This window comes from Propithecus coquereli, unplaced genomic scaffold (genome assembly GCF_000956105.1).
Source record: "Propithecus coquereli isolate 6110/MARCELLA unplaced genomic scaffold, Pcoq_1.0 Scaffold223, whole genome shotgun sequence".
Lineage (NCBI taxonomy): Eukaryota > Metazoa > Chordata > Mammalia > Primates > Indriidae > Propithecus > Propithecus coquereli.
The window spans coordinates 4,988,653-5,004,000 of record NW_012147523.1 but is presented as its reverse complement, the minus strand read 5'-3'; the positions used below and the strand labels follow the sequence as shown (position 1 = coordinate 5,004,000).

Here is a 15,348-nt window from a genome sequence, read left to right as displayed (position 1 = left end):
TTTTGTCCAACTGTAGGCTGATGAAAGCATTCTAAGCGCATTTAAGGTAGGCTAGGCTAAGCTACGACATTTCATAGGCGTATTAAATGCATTTTTGGTTTACAGTATCTTCAACATAGGAAAGGTTTGTCAGGACACAACCCCAAGCTGAGGAGCATTTATATTTCCTGCCATGACCCTTGATCATATGTTCCTGCAACACCAAAGCACTGTACTGTAATTGCTTTTTAAAAAATATATTTGTTTTCCCTTCTGGACTGTGTGTTCTTTGAGGGTGAGGACTATTTCTTTTCTGTTGTATCTTAGTAGCCGGGCATAGAGTTATGATAGGGGCTCTCGTGGAATGAATGAAAGAAGAAATATGTAAATGAATATTCTCATCATCCCTTCTCTACACATCCCTTAAGGTTGTGACTATTAAGATTCCCAGAAAGACTCCACAGTCACTTGAGATGTGCAGAATCAGATCACGTGGGTATCTTATTTCAGCACAAAGGTCCCTGTCCAGACAGCCTGGCGAACATGACAAACTTTTGGCTGAGCTACCTGGAGCATGAAGAGGCCCTGCCAGGAGGAATATAAGTAGGAAAACAAAGCAAAACAACATGCCTTGCTCTGCAGTGGACTTATCTGATAACCAGCCTGGGGGTGGGGGTGGGATTTGGACAGGACCTTTGGCAGCACAAGGGCAACACAGCTCTGCTAGTGATTCACGGGGCCTGGGGAAGGCATCTCTGCACCTCAGTTTCCCCATCTGTAAGTCAAGGTTGGGCTAGATGATTCTTAATGGCCCTTGCAACACTGACATTGTAGTGGACATCTGTAGATTTTGCCTTTCAAATGTCCAGTCCTCTGTGTTTTTGGTAAGAGATGCTTCCCTTCTGTCAGCTCATGTGGTCAGATGAGCTGATTTCACTCCTGACTTCAAGGGTGGGCATCAGATCCCCCTGGACAGTGTGGTGATTCAGGGATAGGCACATGGCCCAAGCCTGGCCAAACAGAGTATTCCATTTCTTTCAGCCATGAGGTTAGGCTCAGGAATGGGCACGTGATCTCAGTTCTGAGATGTTTAATTGTGACAGGAGAAAATCTTTATTTATGCCAGGGTCGCTTAAGAGGACATAATTCAGGAGCTGCTGGCAAGTGTCCTGCCATGACAAAGGGAGAACTTGCTTGATATAATGGAGCCAACGCTGAAGAAAACAGGACCAAGGGACAGAGAGAACCAGACTGGGTCCTGATGACACTTGGAGCCCCTGGATACAGCTGCACCTGAAACCAGGTACCTGTGTACTCCTTAATTATAAGAGCCAATAGATTCCATTCCCTGCTCATGCAGCTTAAGGTAGTTTGAGTTGTGGTCTCCACCATTTGTGACCAAAGGAGTCCTGACCTATATATAGAAACCCACTGTTCCTTTAAATTTTAGTTATAAGAAGTCAGACACAAAAGGCTACATATTATATAATTCCATTTATAAGAAATGTCCAGAAGAAGCAAATCCATAGAGACAGAAAACAGTAGTTCCCAGGGCCTGGGAAGAGGGGCAAATGGGTAGTGACTGCCAGTGAGCACCAGATCTCTTTTTGGGGTAATGAAAATGTCCAGGAATTAGATGGTGGTGATGGTTGCACAACTCTGCAGACACTAAAAACCCCACTGAACTGTACACTTTTAAATAGTGAATCTCGTGTGTGAATTGTATCTCAATTAAAATAATAGAAAAGAAATTTCATTATAGTCATCGGAGTTCCCCCAGGGAGCAAAGCGAAGTACTTGATCCCTCTCAACTTTCCTTGCCATGGGGAATAGAGGTTACCAAAGCAAACACTGCCGAATTGAAAATGCTTTATTTCGGGGAAATACAAAAGGTAGTGCCATACAAGGGAAAGAAATGTTACTGGTATAACAGAAGAAATGGTTACCTAGTTTGGTTCTGCTTTCTGACTACAAATGTGAATGGGGAATCTCAGTGTTGAAGGTAAAACATGACAAGCACAAAACTATAGTTTGTCAGGGACTGGATTCCTTCATTTGATCTAGAAACTATGAAATAACCAGTGGCAGCATCCTTGAGCTGTAGCATCCGTCTCAACACAAAGCTCCTCTGTTTCATTTGCCAGATGACCAGGCATCATACACTAGTTTGGCGGCAACCGTATCTTCTATTGCCATTCCTGGAATGGACAGAAATTTGGTTCACCTTTTGTCAGAATTAGTCTCCCTGAAGCCACCCAGGCCCCGTGGCTGGCAGTTTTCTGATGCGTGTCTGTGCTGATGCCCGGGCAGGATAATGGGGGCTGGTCCCCAGAGGTGAGCTCAGGCTTGGAGGGCACATCAAGGCAGGGAACGTGATACTAAGCAAGAAATGCCCCCCAAACGAATTTTGTATCCTTCAAGGTCTAGTTAAGGGTTCAAAAAACTTTCTGTAAAGGGTCAGACAGTAAATATTTCAGGCTTTGTGGGCCACGTGGTCTCTGTCACAATTATTCAATTCTGCCTTTGGAGTAGAAGAGTACCCATAAGCAGTAGGTAAAAGAAATGAGCCTGACTGTGATCCAGGAACACTTTATTTATAGGCACTGAAGTTTGAATTTCATGTCATTTTCATGTGTCATAAAATATTATTCTTTCGTTTGAAAACATAAAGACCATTTCTGGCTCACGGGCCACGCATTTCTAGCAGTGGGCCCCGGGTTCGGCCCACAGGCTGGACTTTGCTGACCCCTGGTCCAGTTCAAACCCCGTATCCTTCAGCATCTCCCCTTTGTCTTGTGGATTTGGATATAGACCTTAACCCCTGCACCCGGCACAGAGACGTAATAGGCGCTTCATAGGCATCTGTTATATCAGATGAAGGGATGTGCCAACAAACCAATCCTCAAAAGTGAGAAAACAGGAACTGCTCGAAAGGGCAGAGCAGGTTGCTGCAGTGTTTTGGCTCCTTAAGGTAAGGCTGGTTGACCTCTGATCTGCTATGAACTCCGAAACATTCAGACACAACTGGATCAGTGTGATGTCTCTGAACCAGTCTCTGGATAAAGTTTATGTTGCCTTTGCCTGTCTTCCAGAGCATGAGAGATTTTAAAAATATTTAACCACCAGCAAAGCATGGAAGCCAACCGATGGCATGAGCACTGAGTGGCCAGAGCCCTCTCAATGTTCTGCCAGGCATTAACGCTTTCATTGCTTGATCGTGAAGAAGTGTAGAAGGTCTTGAGAGCAACAGAGGGTACTCTTGAGGGGTTCAGGGTAGCAACTACTTAGCAACCAGGTGGCAGTGTTTCAATATTTAGGTGTATCAGCGGAACATCAGCTCTCTTCCCAAGTACTTCTGTTTCCTTAAATCTGGTGGAGTGGGAGAGCTGGGCCCAGGGGCAGACCCAACCCTGGGAGAGCCCTCCCTTTGTTGGGTTTCTACCCTCTACAAGGTACCCCATACAACCCAGGAGGTATGGGGCTCCCCACGGAAGCCCGCCTCAAAGCAGCAGGTGAGGGAAACAGGGAAGGAGAGAACAAAGACATCTCCGGATGTACTTCCTGTCTGAATCTCTTTCGAGTTGGATCTCTCTGCCATTTCCCTTAATGTCCCTGTCTTTTAACATCTTTGTCCCTTGCCCCCACCTCTGAAGGATATCTTCTTCTGAGTTTCATTGAGATCTACGTCTAAATGATTCCTTTTACACACACGTCACACTTAATACTCACAACTCAAGGACACAGGTGTGGAGGAAACTGGCTCACAGAGGTCAGATCATTTGCCCAAGGACACTCATCCGGTGAGTGGCAGAGAAGGGACTCCAACCCCAGACTGCTCAGTTTCAGAGTTCATGGGCTTAACCGCTACACTAAGACATAAATAATTGACCCGAATGATGGATTTCACAATGATTCAGCTACAGAGCTTAGTGACTTATTCCTCTTTCCACCAGTGGGTGAACCTGCCTCATGCTCCGGTTGGATTTGTGCCCAGGGAGCACTGGATCTTACCCAAGGACTTGAACACCGTGGTCTTTTCGCAGTGGGCTGGCTTCACTCCCTTCACCACTTCTCCCAGCTCAGCGAAGATCTCGGCCTGTGAAACAGACATACGCTGACCCAGGCATGAAGCTAAAGTCTGCTCAGGGTTGGCCTCTGAAGCCAGCACAAAGTGTCCCTGAACTGAATGAGGGATAAACTTAATAAAAAGATCATTTGGAAACCAGATGATATCAGGGAGGATGCCACCCCCTGAAATCCTTTCTGGGTAGCATCTGCCTTTGCGATGCCATGAATGCAGAGATCCAAGTTGGTGTCTGGAGCGCCGTCCTGCTAGATCAGCAGTCCCCAACTCTTTTGGCACCAGGGACCAGTTTCATGGAAGATAATTTTTCCACGGACTAGAGGAGGGAAGGGGATGGTTTCAGGATGATTCAAGCACATTACATTTATTGTGCAGTCAAACCTCTCTGCTAATGATAATCTGTATTTGCAGCCACTCCCCAGTGCTAGCATCACCGCCTCAGCTCCACCTCAGATCATCAGACATTGGATTCTCATAAGGAGCTCACAACCTAGATCCCTCCCATGCACAGTTTACAGTGGGGTTCGTGCTCCTATGAGAATCTAATGCCTCCACTGATCTGACAGGAGGCGGAGCTTATGTGGTGATGTGAGCGACGGGAAGTGGTTGTAAATACAGAGGAAGCTTCCCTTACTCGCCCACTCACCTCCTGCTGTGCGGCCCGGTTCCTAACAGGCCACAAACTGGTGCCAGTCCACAGCCTGGCGATCGGGGACTGCAGTGCTAGATCACTATGCCAGTGAGGAAGTAGACGTGTTTTTATTTAAACACGCATTTTAGCAGCCCCCTCCTTGCTTCTATGCCCTGATTACAACAGAAAAAGAAGGCCAGAGGTGGCTAACCACAGTCCTATTGTGCTGGCCATATCGGGACAATTTCCAGGCTAAAACAGGCTCCCATCCATCTCCCAATCCCACTGCATTACAAGACAGCCCACTGGAAAAATCCATCAAGCTTCTCCCTCAAGGCAAAGGAGATAGAAAAACATGTCATCATCATAATGGTCATATTATTCTGGAATGGGATTGAAAAGGGTTGCAAGATGTTCAGAAGCTCCTTCCCCATGAGGAAGTGGGGTGAATGAGGTCTGGAGCAGAAAGCTACTAGAACCCTGGGATCCAGGCGAGGACAGACAGGCTCACTCCTGACAGCAGGACATCTCCAGACTCCTTCAGGGCAGCCTCCCGGGAATCCACGTACAGCACGGCTTGCTTCATGAGCTCATCATCCAGCTCCCTCCAGTCGGGTCTGCTGGCTCCAATGGCTAAGAGACAGCAAAACAGACCCTAAGCCCAGAAGCAGTCCTGAGGGATAGTTAAGGGCCAAGGCATGGGAGACAGGTGAACAAAGGAACGTGGGAACACTCAAATTCGGGACACCTCCTTATTCCCCAGGCCAAGTCCCTCCCAATCAGTAAGGCTAAATACTTACTAAGAATTGTCTTCCTTTCCATTGCATACCCTGCCTCATTCCTGAAAGATTTCGAGATGACTTAGCATTCATTTATTGGGTGTCCACTATCTGTGGGCTGTTTTACACATAATATTTATGGTCCTCCCAAATACGCTTCAATGTCTGATTCCCATTCAACAGAGGCACAAACTGAGGCTCAGAGAAGCGAAGGTCCTGGCCTGGGTTACGTGTGTGATAAGCGAATCTAGGTCTGAGAGAGCACCATGGCTTTCCTGCCTCTTTGCTCATTGTTCCAATTGCTAGTGTATGTGCTGCCGAAGCAAGCATAGCTCTTCGCTTATCGAGAGCAGCAACTTCCTCGCAAAAAACCTGACACAGAGGTGTCACTTGGAGCTTGTTCATACCCCACACTTCTTTCCTTCTGTCAACTTGCTCTTTAATCATTCTCATTCCTTAAACCCAGCCACTTCTCTCTTAACTCATGATGAAGAGCCCAGTGTTAGGGTCATCAGAAGCCCCAATAAAAAGCAAACTGGCGCCAACCTGGCCCTGAGCTGTCACATCCTCTACAGGGTCCAGGACCAGAATGACCAAATCTAAGGCGTCATGCCTCCTGGCACTGGGACACAGGACACTGCAGAGGCTGCAACCAAATGCCTGCAGGGCCACACAGGTGATGAAAAGGAGCAAAGCTGCTCAGCGCGGCTGGATTTGAAGCAAGCAGGCCCTTCCAAAGGGGACAGTCATCATTCAGTTCCAGCTAATTGTTGCCATGTGTGTGAATGCAGGTCCATTGTTACCAGATATTCCCATTTTTTTAAAAAAAAAAAAGAAGCAGGAAATCTATTTGCATATGTTATTCCTTGATCTTTAGATCACTCTGTATTCCAAACAAAACACGTCTGCTGGCTGGAACCGGCCCATGGCCAGCAAGTCTTTGAAAACTGCTCTAAAGCCTTATACAAATATAAGGCAGCATTTATATGCCTTCTTGTACCGCCGTCCAGTTTTCTCTCCTTTTCCCCCTCTCCTGCTGTTCTCCCTTGCTCTACTTTCCAAAGAGAGTGGTGTAAAAATGTCTATCTTGAAGGTCGTTTGTGTGGGGAGTTCTATAGAACAAAAGCCCTAGCTACTGAGGCTCGTAAATAAATCATAAGCTGGTAAGGAAAATGCTCAGTTTCTCAGGCCACCCCTCCTCACTGCACTGTTCCCCCAGACAGCTGCTGCCCATGAAGAGGGCGAATTCTCAAAGGGTTGTGTGAGGCCACGCAGGCAGATGGAGGTGGGCCAGGCAGCAAAGGGAGATGCCTGACTCAGACTGGGCGCTGGCCTGGCTGCAGTGGGGCTAGAATGCGTAAGGGTCAGAAGACCGGTTGCAGTGGGGTCCTGGGGGCAGGAGGAAGGAAGTGTGGGGGCGGTTGGGATTGGGGTGCCCCTCAGCTCAGCTGTAAACTAAGAAAAATCTGTTGTTGGGGTTTCCCCCTTGCCTGCACTTGTAACACACTTTTCTTAAATATATTTGATGCCTCTGTGAACACACAACGCAATTTTGTGCCCAGGCCAGGGAAACATGAGAGATGCTTTGACTCAAAATCAAGTCAGCCCTTCCTGGAAAGAGATTCAAAGTGTGAGGGGGATCCAACACGAGGGAGAGTCTTTGTTGCTACCTTGAGGACAGAGGGTCCCCAAGACAAGGAATATGGGTCATTTCTGGGAGCTGAGACAGCCCCAAGGGAATGGGCTGCTTCCATGCTACAATGTAAGGAACTGGATCCTGCCACAACCACGTGAGTGCGGAAGAAGGCCCCGGAGCACCAGGTGAGATTACAGCCTGGATAACACCTGATTTCATCTTTGTGCAATTTGGACAGAAGACCCAGCTAACCCAGGCCCAGACTCCCAAACCACAGAAACTGTGAGATAATGTGTTTTAAACTGAAAAGAAAAAAGAAAAAATCAAGTCAGTGTCACTGAAGATTTGGCTGTGTCCTTGGGAAATCATTTCACCAAGGGCTGGCTCCTCTTGATTTTCCAAGTCCTTCCAGAAATGGTCTTATTGTCGATAAAGCCAGCCTTGACCCACCTCTTACCTACCAACTAAGTCACCTCTCACTCCCTGGACCCACATCCTAACACCAGCCCCATGCAGGCTGAGACCTTCAATTTATGTTGGCCCATTCCTTAAATGCCATGTTCACTACCAACCTCAGGGCCTTTGCACTTGCTGATCCCTCTGCCTGCAATGCCTTTCCTTCAGCTCTTGGCATGGCTGGCTCTTTCTTATCATTCAGATCACAGTTCAAAATCACCTCCTCAGAGAGCTACTCAGATAACTCTGTTGAAAGTACCTCCCTCTACTTTCACCTTCTATTTCCACTGTCGGGCTCTACACACAGCGTCTTATTTCCCTCACGGGACTCATCTTTAGCCAGAAGATCTAGTTCATCGATGTGTCTATTTGTTTGCTGTTTATCTCCCCTGACTAGAATGTAACCACCAAGAAAGCAGTGACCGTGAGTGCCTTGTTTGTTGTGGCGGCCCCAGTATCTAGAACAGTGCCAGGCACGTGGCAGAGATTTGGTGAACATTTATAAATGAATGCATAGTCATTTTCCTTGGCACTTGCCTGTTCATTTGTCTGCACCTGCAGAGCTCTTAGCTCCTGAGCCACTCCATGTGCTTGTCACTAAAACACGAGACATCGATACCATCTTTGAATCCTCTAGTCTTTGCCTGTTCCGCTCACCAGAATCCAGTCTTCTTATTGGAAGATATTATCAAGTATGATTTAAGAGCTTGGGCTCTGGGGGTAGATTGCCTCAGTTCAAATCCCAGCTCTGCCATTAAGAACCCCTGACTTTGGGAAAGTTACTTAATCTCTCCATGTCTTGCTTTACCCACCTGTAAAATGGGGGTCATGATATTATAATAATAATTCCTAAGGTAGGTAAGGATTAAATAACATAATACATAAAAAGAATTTAGAACAGCACCTGCAATAGTAAGTATTAAATATAGATCAGCTTTTGCTATAACCCACAGAGCCATCTGAAGGGCTTCAGAAGCCCAGGCGCCCTTATGTTTAGAGTCCCCTCGCCTCCCCCTCATCCTATCACACATACTAAAAACCATCCACATGTCACATGATGTGTCTCTTGTACTGTAATTTTTTTCGAAAAGTTTTTTTAATAATTCTAAGTGTTGTTAAGAACAAATGATTCATTTGGTCTTTGGGACTGAAACCTCATCACATTTAAGAATTGAGCTGTGATTGACCATTTGCCATAATGTTACATTTTATAGAACATTAATTAATTAAGTAGATGTTAGTTTCAGGTTTGTAATTTCCTTTTCATATTTGGGAGTGAATACAGTCTTTTGGGGCTCACATGTTTCCAAAGCCCTTACAAACCTTGGGCATTCTGCATCATGAGTAAGCCAGCTCTGCAGATACAGCCCCTTGGTCCGGTCTGGGGAGGAATCTGGCTACCACCTAGCCATGGCTCGTGGAGCGACTCTACTTACCATTGATGTGAGCCCCTGGCTTTACCCATTCACCAAACAAAATGGGCTCTGTTGCCATGGTGACTGTGATGATCACATCTGCACCTGTCACAGCCTCCTGGACCGATGAACAGACCCGTACCTCCCCTTGCACTGTGTCTGCAAACTTCTCTGCATTTCCTCTGGTGCGGTTCCATATCCTCACCTTCATTGGGGGTAACAAGAGGGACATTAGTGCCATTTTTTGGCTGCTTATGTTACACCAAACCTAGGGATGCTAAGGGAAAGTTGAACCACTCTGGGACTGGGGCTGTGGTTACTTAAATCATTCCCTAGGGTGAATGGACATTTGATCAAGGGTACAGCATTAGCTGGGACAGATAGTTGGCCAGATGTTTGAAAATGAGCTTTATCTACCACTTTCCCCTTTAAAGAAGGCTGGAAGTTTTTCAGTTCTAAGCCAGGACACACAGTCTAAATAGCTTAATAGTTACTAAATAGCTTAATAGCTATTATGTAGTGTAATGATTAGCAGAGCAAGTTATGGAGCCAGGTAGACTTGGAACCAATCCTGACTGTCACTTACTAATAGTACTTTATCTCATTTAACCTTAGTTTTCACATCTGTAAAATGGGAATAACTGGGCAAGGTGGGTGTCAAAGTCATACTTTATGTTTGAAACCTTGTAAAGGAATTGAACCAGGTGTGAGATTCATAAAAATGATTACTTATAGTGGTGCTTTGCATGGAGTAACTTGGTCTCTAAAGAGTAAGCAGGAAATTAAAGATCAGAAGGGTCTGAAGGTGAATGGTGCAGCCAATGACAAGGCCAAGAGTGGTAGCTACAGTTGGAATCCTGGGGGATGCTGGGGCGGGATGGGAGTAGGGTGTCACTGGCCTCACCAGGAACTGGGGACTTGCTGGCTTGCTTAACAGGCTTCTATGTTTGGGCCAGGGGTTTGCCAGGCTTCAATTGAAAATAAGGCCTAAAGAATCTCTTATAATAAAACATAACAAATATAGAAATAAACTCTATGTCTCAGTAAGATCGTCAACCAAGATGAAAAACGATACATTTTGCCCAGTCATAAATGAATGGTTTAATCACGTTGTCCTTCTTGATGGAAAACTATGCAAATAATATGCAAAACTTAGATAATCTGGCAAAGCGATGATGTTAGAACATGACATTCCGTGAGAAGACAGGATATACAACTGTGCGTATCTAACATGATTAAAACTGTGTTATAAAAAGCTGATGAGAGAAGAATGGGACATATTCACTGCTTGTCTTTAAAAACAGATAAAAGGGCATTTTTTTCTTTTATTTTCTTCCTTATAGTCTGTATTTCCCAATGCAGAGGTATTATTTTTATCATAAAAAATCATACTTTGAATCTATTCCACCCCTCTCATATGCATACATAAAATATTAATAAAGTAAAAATAGCATCGAACATTCCCAGGAGGAAGCATGAGCCATGACAGAGAAAAGGTGGACCAGTGTGTAGACTGCAAAACCAGGCTGCTGTGGCCTCCTGGTCTCTAGGCCTCGCCCCCAGTTCCTTGATCCATAACCTTGACTACTTAAAAACTCCCAGTTTCTACTAAGAAAAACATAGGTGCTAAAAGGACAACTGAATGTATACAATGGACATAATAGAATTCTTTAACTAACTGCATAGGCTCCCAGAATCCTCCAGCATACGCCCTGTGACCTGAGAATCTGGAAAGAGGTGATCCGATCTCCTCACTCTTCCCCTGACATCACCTTGACTGGGGCTTCTGGGGAAGTCATTAAGGTGAAATAATGGTCTAGACCAGACTCACAACCTAATTATTTCAGAATAACCCGTGGTGCAGTGAAGAAGTACAGACAGAGGTCACTGGCTCCCTTCCCTCTTCTCTGCCCAGCCCTGCCCCTGCACTTACCTCCTTAAAGGAGAACTGCTCTGCGAAGATCTCATAATGGCTGTAGGCCTGGACCCCAGCCCCAAGGATGCACAACACTTCACTGCTGGGGGGTTTCAAGAACTATTCGAGAAAAATGAGGTGGAAAAGGTTAAGGTAGACACCAGCAGCTGGGTAAGAACCAAATATAGTTTGAATATCAGGTGACTTTCTCTCCATCATTGGCTCCCTCAGTAGCTAGTGGGCAATCAAGGAAACGTCATTCTGTGTTTCATTTTCCCCACTGTAGAGTTAGGAGGGGAAGGAAGGAGGCTTCATTGAGCACCTAATATATGCCAATGCTTTACCTGCATGATCTCATTTGGTCCAGACAATGGCCCTAGGAGCTAGAGATTTGTATTGTTATTTTCCTCTTCAAGATGGGGAGATTGAGGTCCAGAGAGGTTAAGTAACTTGCTCAGTCCTACAGCAATGCAAGGGCACAGCACGGCTCCAAAGCCACATCTTCCACACTCCAAAGTCCATGTCCTTTCTCCTGCGCCAGCCCACCTCAGCTATGAGCTAAGCAACCCCCACGTCTCAGAGCCCAGAGCTACTTCTAACAGCTACCTGGAACCCATGAGCCCTGCTTGCCTGGGTTCTCAGCTGTACGTGCTGGGCCCAGTCTTTGTGGATCCTTTCGCAGCCTCTATCTTCCTTTAAAGATGAATGTAGAGCTGGCGTTTGTGGCACCTCCTGAGGGTGTATGCGTGTCTGTGTTGGAGAGTAGGCTTCTGTGGTCAACTCATATCAAGTGTCGCCGCCCCACTGAAGTCTTTCTGACCTCCTTGGTAGAATGCACCATACCACAGCACTTATTTGTTTATAGATCTAATTTCCTGTATTGGTCTTTAAGCCCAATGAGGACAGAGGCAGTCTTATTTGCATAGGATTGGTATATGCCCACTCTGATTTACGAGAAGCAGCTCTGCGTTTCTCAACCTCGGCACTACTGACGTTTGGGCCAGATAATTCTTTGTTGGGAAGGGGAGCTGTCCTGTGCATTATAGGATGCTTAACAGCGTCCCTGATCTCTACCCCTTAGATGCCTGTAGCACTTCCCACCTCCTCCCCCAACCCCCAGTTGTGACAACGAAAATATCTCCAAATATTGCTAAGTATCTCTTGGGCAGGTGGCAAAATCATGCTTAGTTGAGAATTACTGGCATAGAGGAAAGACACCACTTGCCCCTCACACCATAGTGTTAAATAAGACTCTCTTCTACCTTTTCTCTATTTCATTTGATAAAATTTGAGCTCCTTGGGTCTGTTCCTTTTTACAATGCTACTTATTGAAATTCTGGAGCATAACCTTAAAAGCGAAGTCTTAAGTGAAAAGTTTTCTTAACTATTAATTACTAGCAAAAAGATGTCTCTGAAATATCATGAGTTAATCACGTCTCTTGCAGCTACAGAAGGAGAGAGACCATCCTGTGCCGTAGAATATAGTTCAAAGAGTATGATTTAAAAAGGTTTCAAAATGACAGTATGCACAAGACTAGCAATATTACGCTCCTGTCCGATAAGAATAATTGGTTGATTGTTCCTTAACTGTTACCGTTTTTTTCAGTTTTCAGTTCATAGGAATCTATTCTTGCAAGTGTACTTGAGAGTCAGAAATTGTTACAGTGTCCTGTAAAAGTAACCTTCAACCTCCAGAACTAAATCTATCATTCTGATTGCTTGCCTTACTTGATAATTTGTTGCCCTGGTAATAATTGACATCTCTTTTCTTAAATGGTATAAATGTTTACAAGATTTATTAAATCATAGTAAGATTAGTGGCACTTCAGTCTTTTCCCATAAGCATGCAGGTAATTAAAAACATGCATATGAATGAATCTGCTAGGTTTCTCATTTGAACAGGAGTTTGAAAGTCTGTTTCATTTGCCTTTGTCAAAACCTTGCACTGTAGGTCTGGCCCTCCCATCTCTCCAGCCCCCTCTCATGCCATGCTCCCTTGCACTTCCCCTCTTCCAACTGCCTCCTTGCTTTTTCCCAGCACACGTGCTTTCTGCAACCACAGGTTTTTTCCTCTGCCTAGAATGCTTTCCCCCCTGCCTCTCATGAGTAACTCTTATTATCCTACAAATCTCAGCTCCAATATCCCTTAAATAGGAAAAGCCTTCCCGAACTCCACCGGTTAGATTAAGAGTCCCCGTTTTACACTCTCATAGCACTAGTCAGGGTCGTAGTTTCACATTTATTGGTGTGATCTTTGGATTACTATCTTGTCTCTGCCACTGGATCCTGCTCCAAGACGACAACACTGTTGTCTGGTTTGCTCCCGATTCTTTGCTTCGTGCTGAGCACAGGGCCTTGGAACCTGGTGGACACTCAAATATTTGTTGAATAAATGCTTGCCAGGGATACAGCCTGATACATACTGTCACCTTGAGAAAGCACATCAAAATCCTCAACTAAGGTCACGTGAAACCCGAATACAAAGAAGTTATTGTGTCCATCGGGCCCCAGAGCTTCCTATACTTCTCATCCTCCCCCCAAAAGCCCTAAATGAAAGAGAAGTGGTAGACAAGAAAATAGTCTACTCTCATTAAGGCAAAAAGCAAAATAGACCCTTTGTTCCTTATTGAAATAGCCCGTCCAAGCCGCTGGAGATAAAGCCGTGAAGTTTCGGCCTTCACTTTGAAGTGTCAACCCAAGGTTTCTCAACTCTTGTGGGAGTACAGATTTTTAGTAATGCAACAAAGCACAGTGTTACTGAAGGCTAGGTCTTCAGCAGTGTCGTTTCCTAACTGGGTTATCATCAGAATCAACTATGGGCTATTTTTTTTTTTTAAGGCTAGTTTTCTGGGCCTCACTCTCAGTGATTTTGATTCAGTAGTTCTGGGAATTTGAATTAAAAAATTCAAATGCAGCAGATGCTGCTGCACAGTTTGTGTTGGAAACTACTGCTCTGGGACAAGAAGACCACAGAGCCTCGGAAGAACCTGCAGGTACCTGGTTGTTTGGCTTCGGGAAACCCTAGTTTCCATTTCATTTTTGTAAAATGAAGCCAATAATACTTGCTCTGCCTTCCTCACAGAAACTCAAAGTCCTTGCAACCTCTGTGGAAAGCAATATGGAGATACCTTAAAGAGATACAAGTAGAATTACCATTTGATCCAGCAATCCCATTACTGGGCATCTACCCAAAAGAACAAAAGTCTCTCTATGAAAAAGACACCTGCACTCGAATGTTCATAGCAGCACAATTCACAATTGCAAAGATATGGAAACAACCCAAGTGTCCATCAATACATGAGTGGATTAATAAAATGTGGTATATGTATACCATGGAGTACTTATTCAGCTTTAAGAAATAACGGAGATATAGCACCTCTTGTATTCTCCTGGAAAGCGCTGGAACACATTCTACTAAGCGAGGTATCCCAAGAATGGAAAAACAAGCACCACATCTACTCATCATCAAATTGGTTTCACTGATCAACACTTAAGTGCACATATAAGAATAACATTTATTGGATGTTGGGCAGGGGGAGGGGGGAGGAGGGGATGGGCATATGCACAAACAATGAGTGCGATGCGCACCTCCTGGGGGATGGACACACTTGAAGCTCGGACTTGGGGGGAAAGGGGGGCAAGGACATCATATGTAACCTAATCATCTGTACCCCCATAACATGCTGAAATAAAAAAAAAAAAAGAAAAGAAAAGAAACTCAAAGTCCAGGCAATGGGTTGGAAATGATTTTGAAGAACACCAAAGTCCTTTACAGATGACAGGTAATATTATAAGACTCATTCTGTTCCTAAAGTACTAGCAAGCATAGCAAAATGTCCCTTGATGATTTCTCTCTGAGTCGGCTCTGGATATAATGAAAAACCAGTTCAACAAGGTGGGTTATGTAATCTACACCCTATACAATTACCAGATTAATCCTCACATTCTTCCCTCCCCATCATGTATCTACAAAACCTTAACATACAATCTGAACACCTGGTCTTTGCTGTTCCAACCTTTCCCTGGATTACCACGTTTACTTTATGCTTAGGAAAATCAGCGTTCCAAGACCTGTGCTTCTCCGTTTAATGTGAAAGATTCCAGACTCCAAATGTTCCCATGGAAGCCTGTTTTGTAAGCCTCTTCTTAACTTTAACCTCTAAAAATACTGTTTTTCTTGTAGGATGCCTCAACACTGCTTAGGAACATCGTCACCCCCACTACTTGCTGTTTCTTCTGCCTGGAGGACTCCTCCACATTTTTGCATGGCTCGCTCACTCGCCACTTTCAGTTTTACTCAGATGTCACCTTCTCAGTGAGGTCTTTTCTGGACAATTCAAGATGACCCACCCTCTCCCACCCCCTCCAAGACTCTCCATTCCTCTTTATTTTCATCTTTCCAACATACTATGTGGCTTTAGCATAACCTTAAAAGCGAAGTCTTAAGTGAAAA

General features: G+C 45.0%; 1 protein-coding gene across 1 annotated transcript in view; it reads right to left on the bottom strand.

Moving 5' to 3' along the window:
- Positions 1-1,838: 1,838 nt before the first annotated feature.
- CRYM (crystallin, mu) overlaps positions 1,839-15,348 on the bottom strand; it is an 18,709-nt gene continuing 5,199 nt past the window's right edge. The window contains exons 4-8 of the mRNA XM_012645024.1: positions 10,914-11,015; positions 9,002-9,185; positions 5,206-5,327; positions 3,991-4,075; positions 1,839-2,177 (exon numbers count right to left, since the gene is read on the bottom strand). Coding sequence (XP_012500478.1) covers positions 2,113-2,177; positions 3,991-4,075; positions 5,206-5,327; positions 9,002-9,185; positions 10,914-11,015 — 558 coding nt within the window. The 3' untranslated portion in view covers positions 1,839-2,112. The remainder of the gene's footprint in view (positions 2,178-3,990; positions 4,076-5,205; positions 5,328-9,001; positions 9,186-10,913; positions 11,016-15,348) is intronic.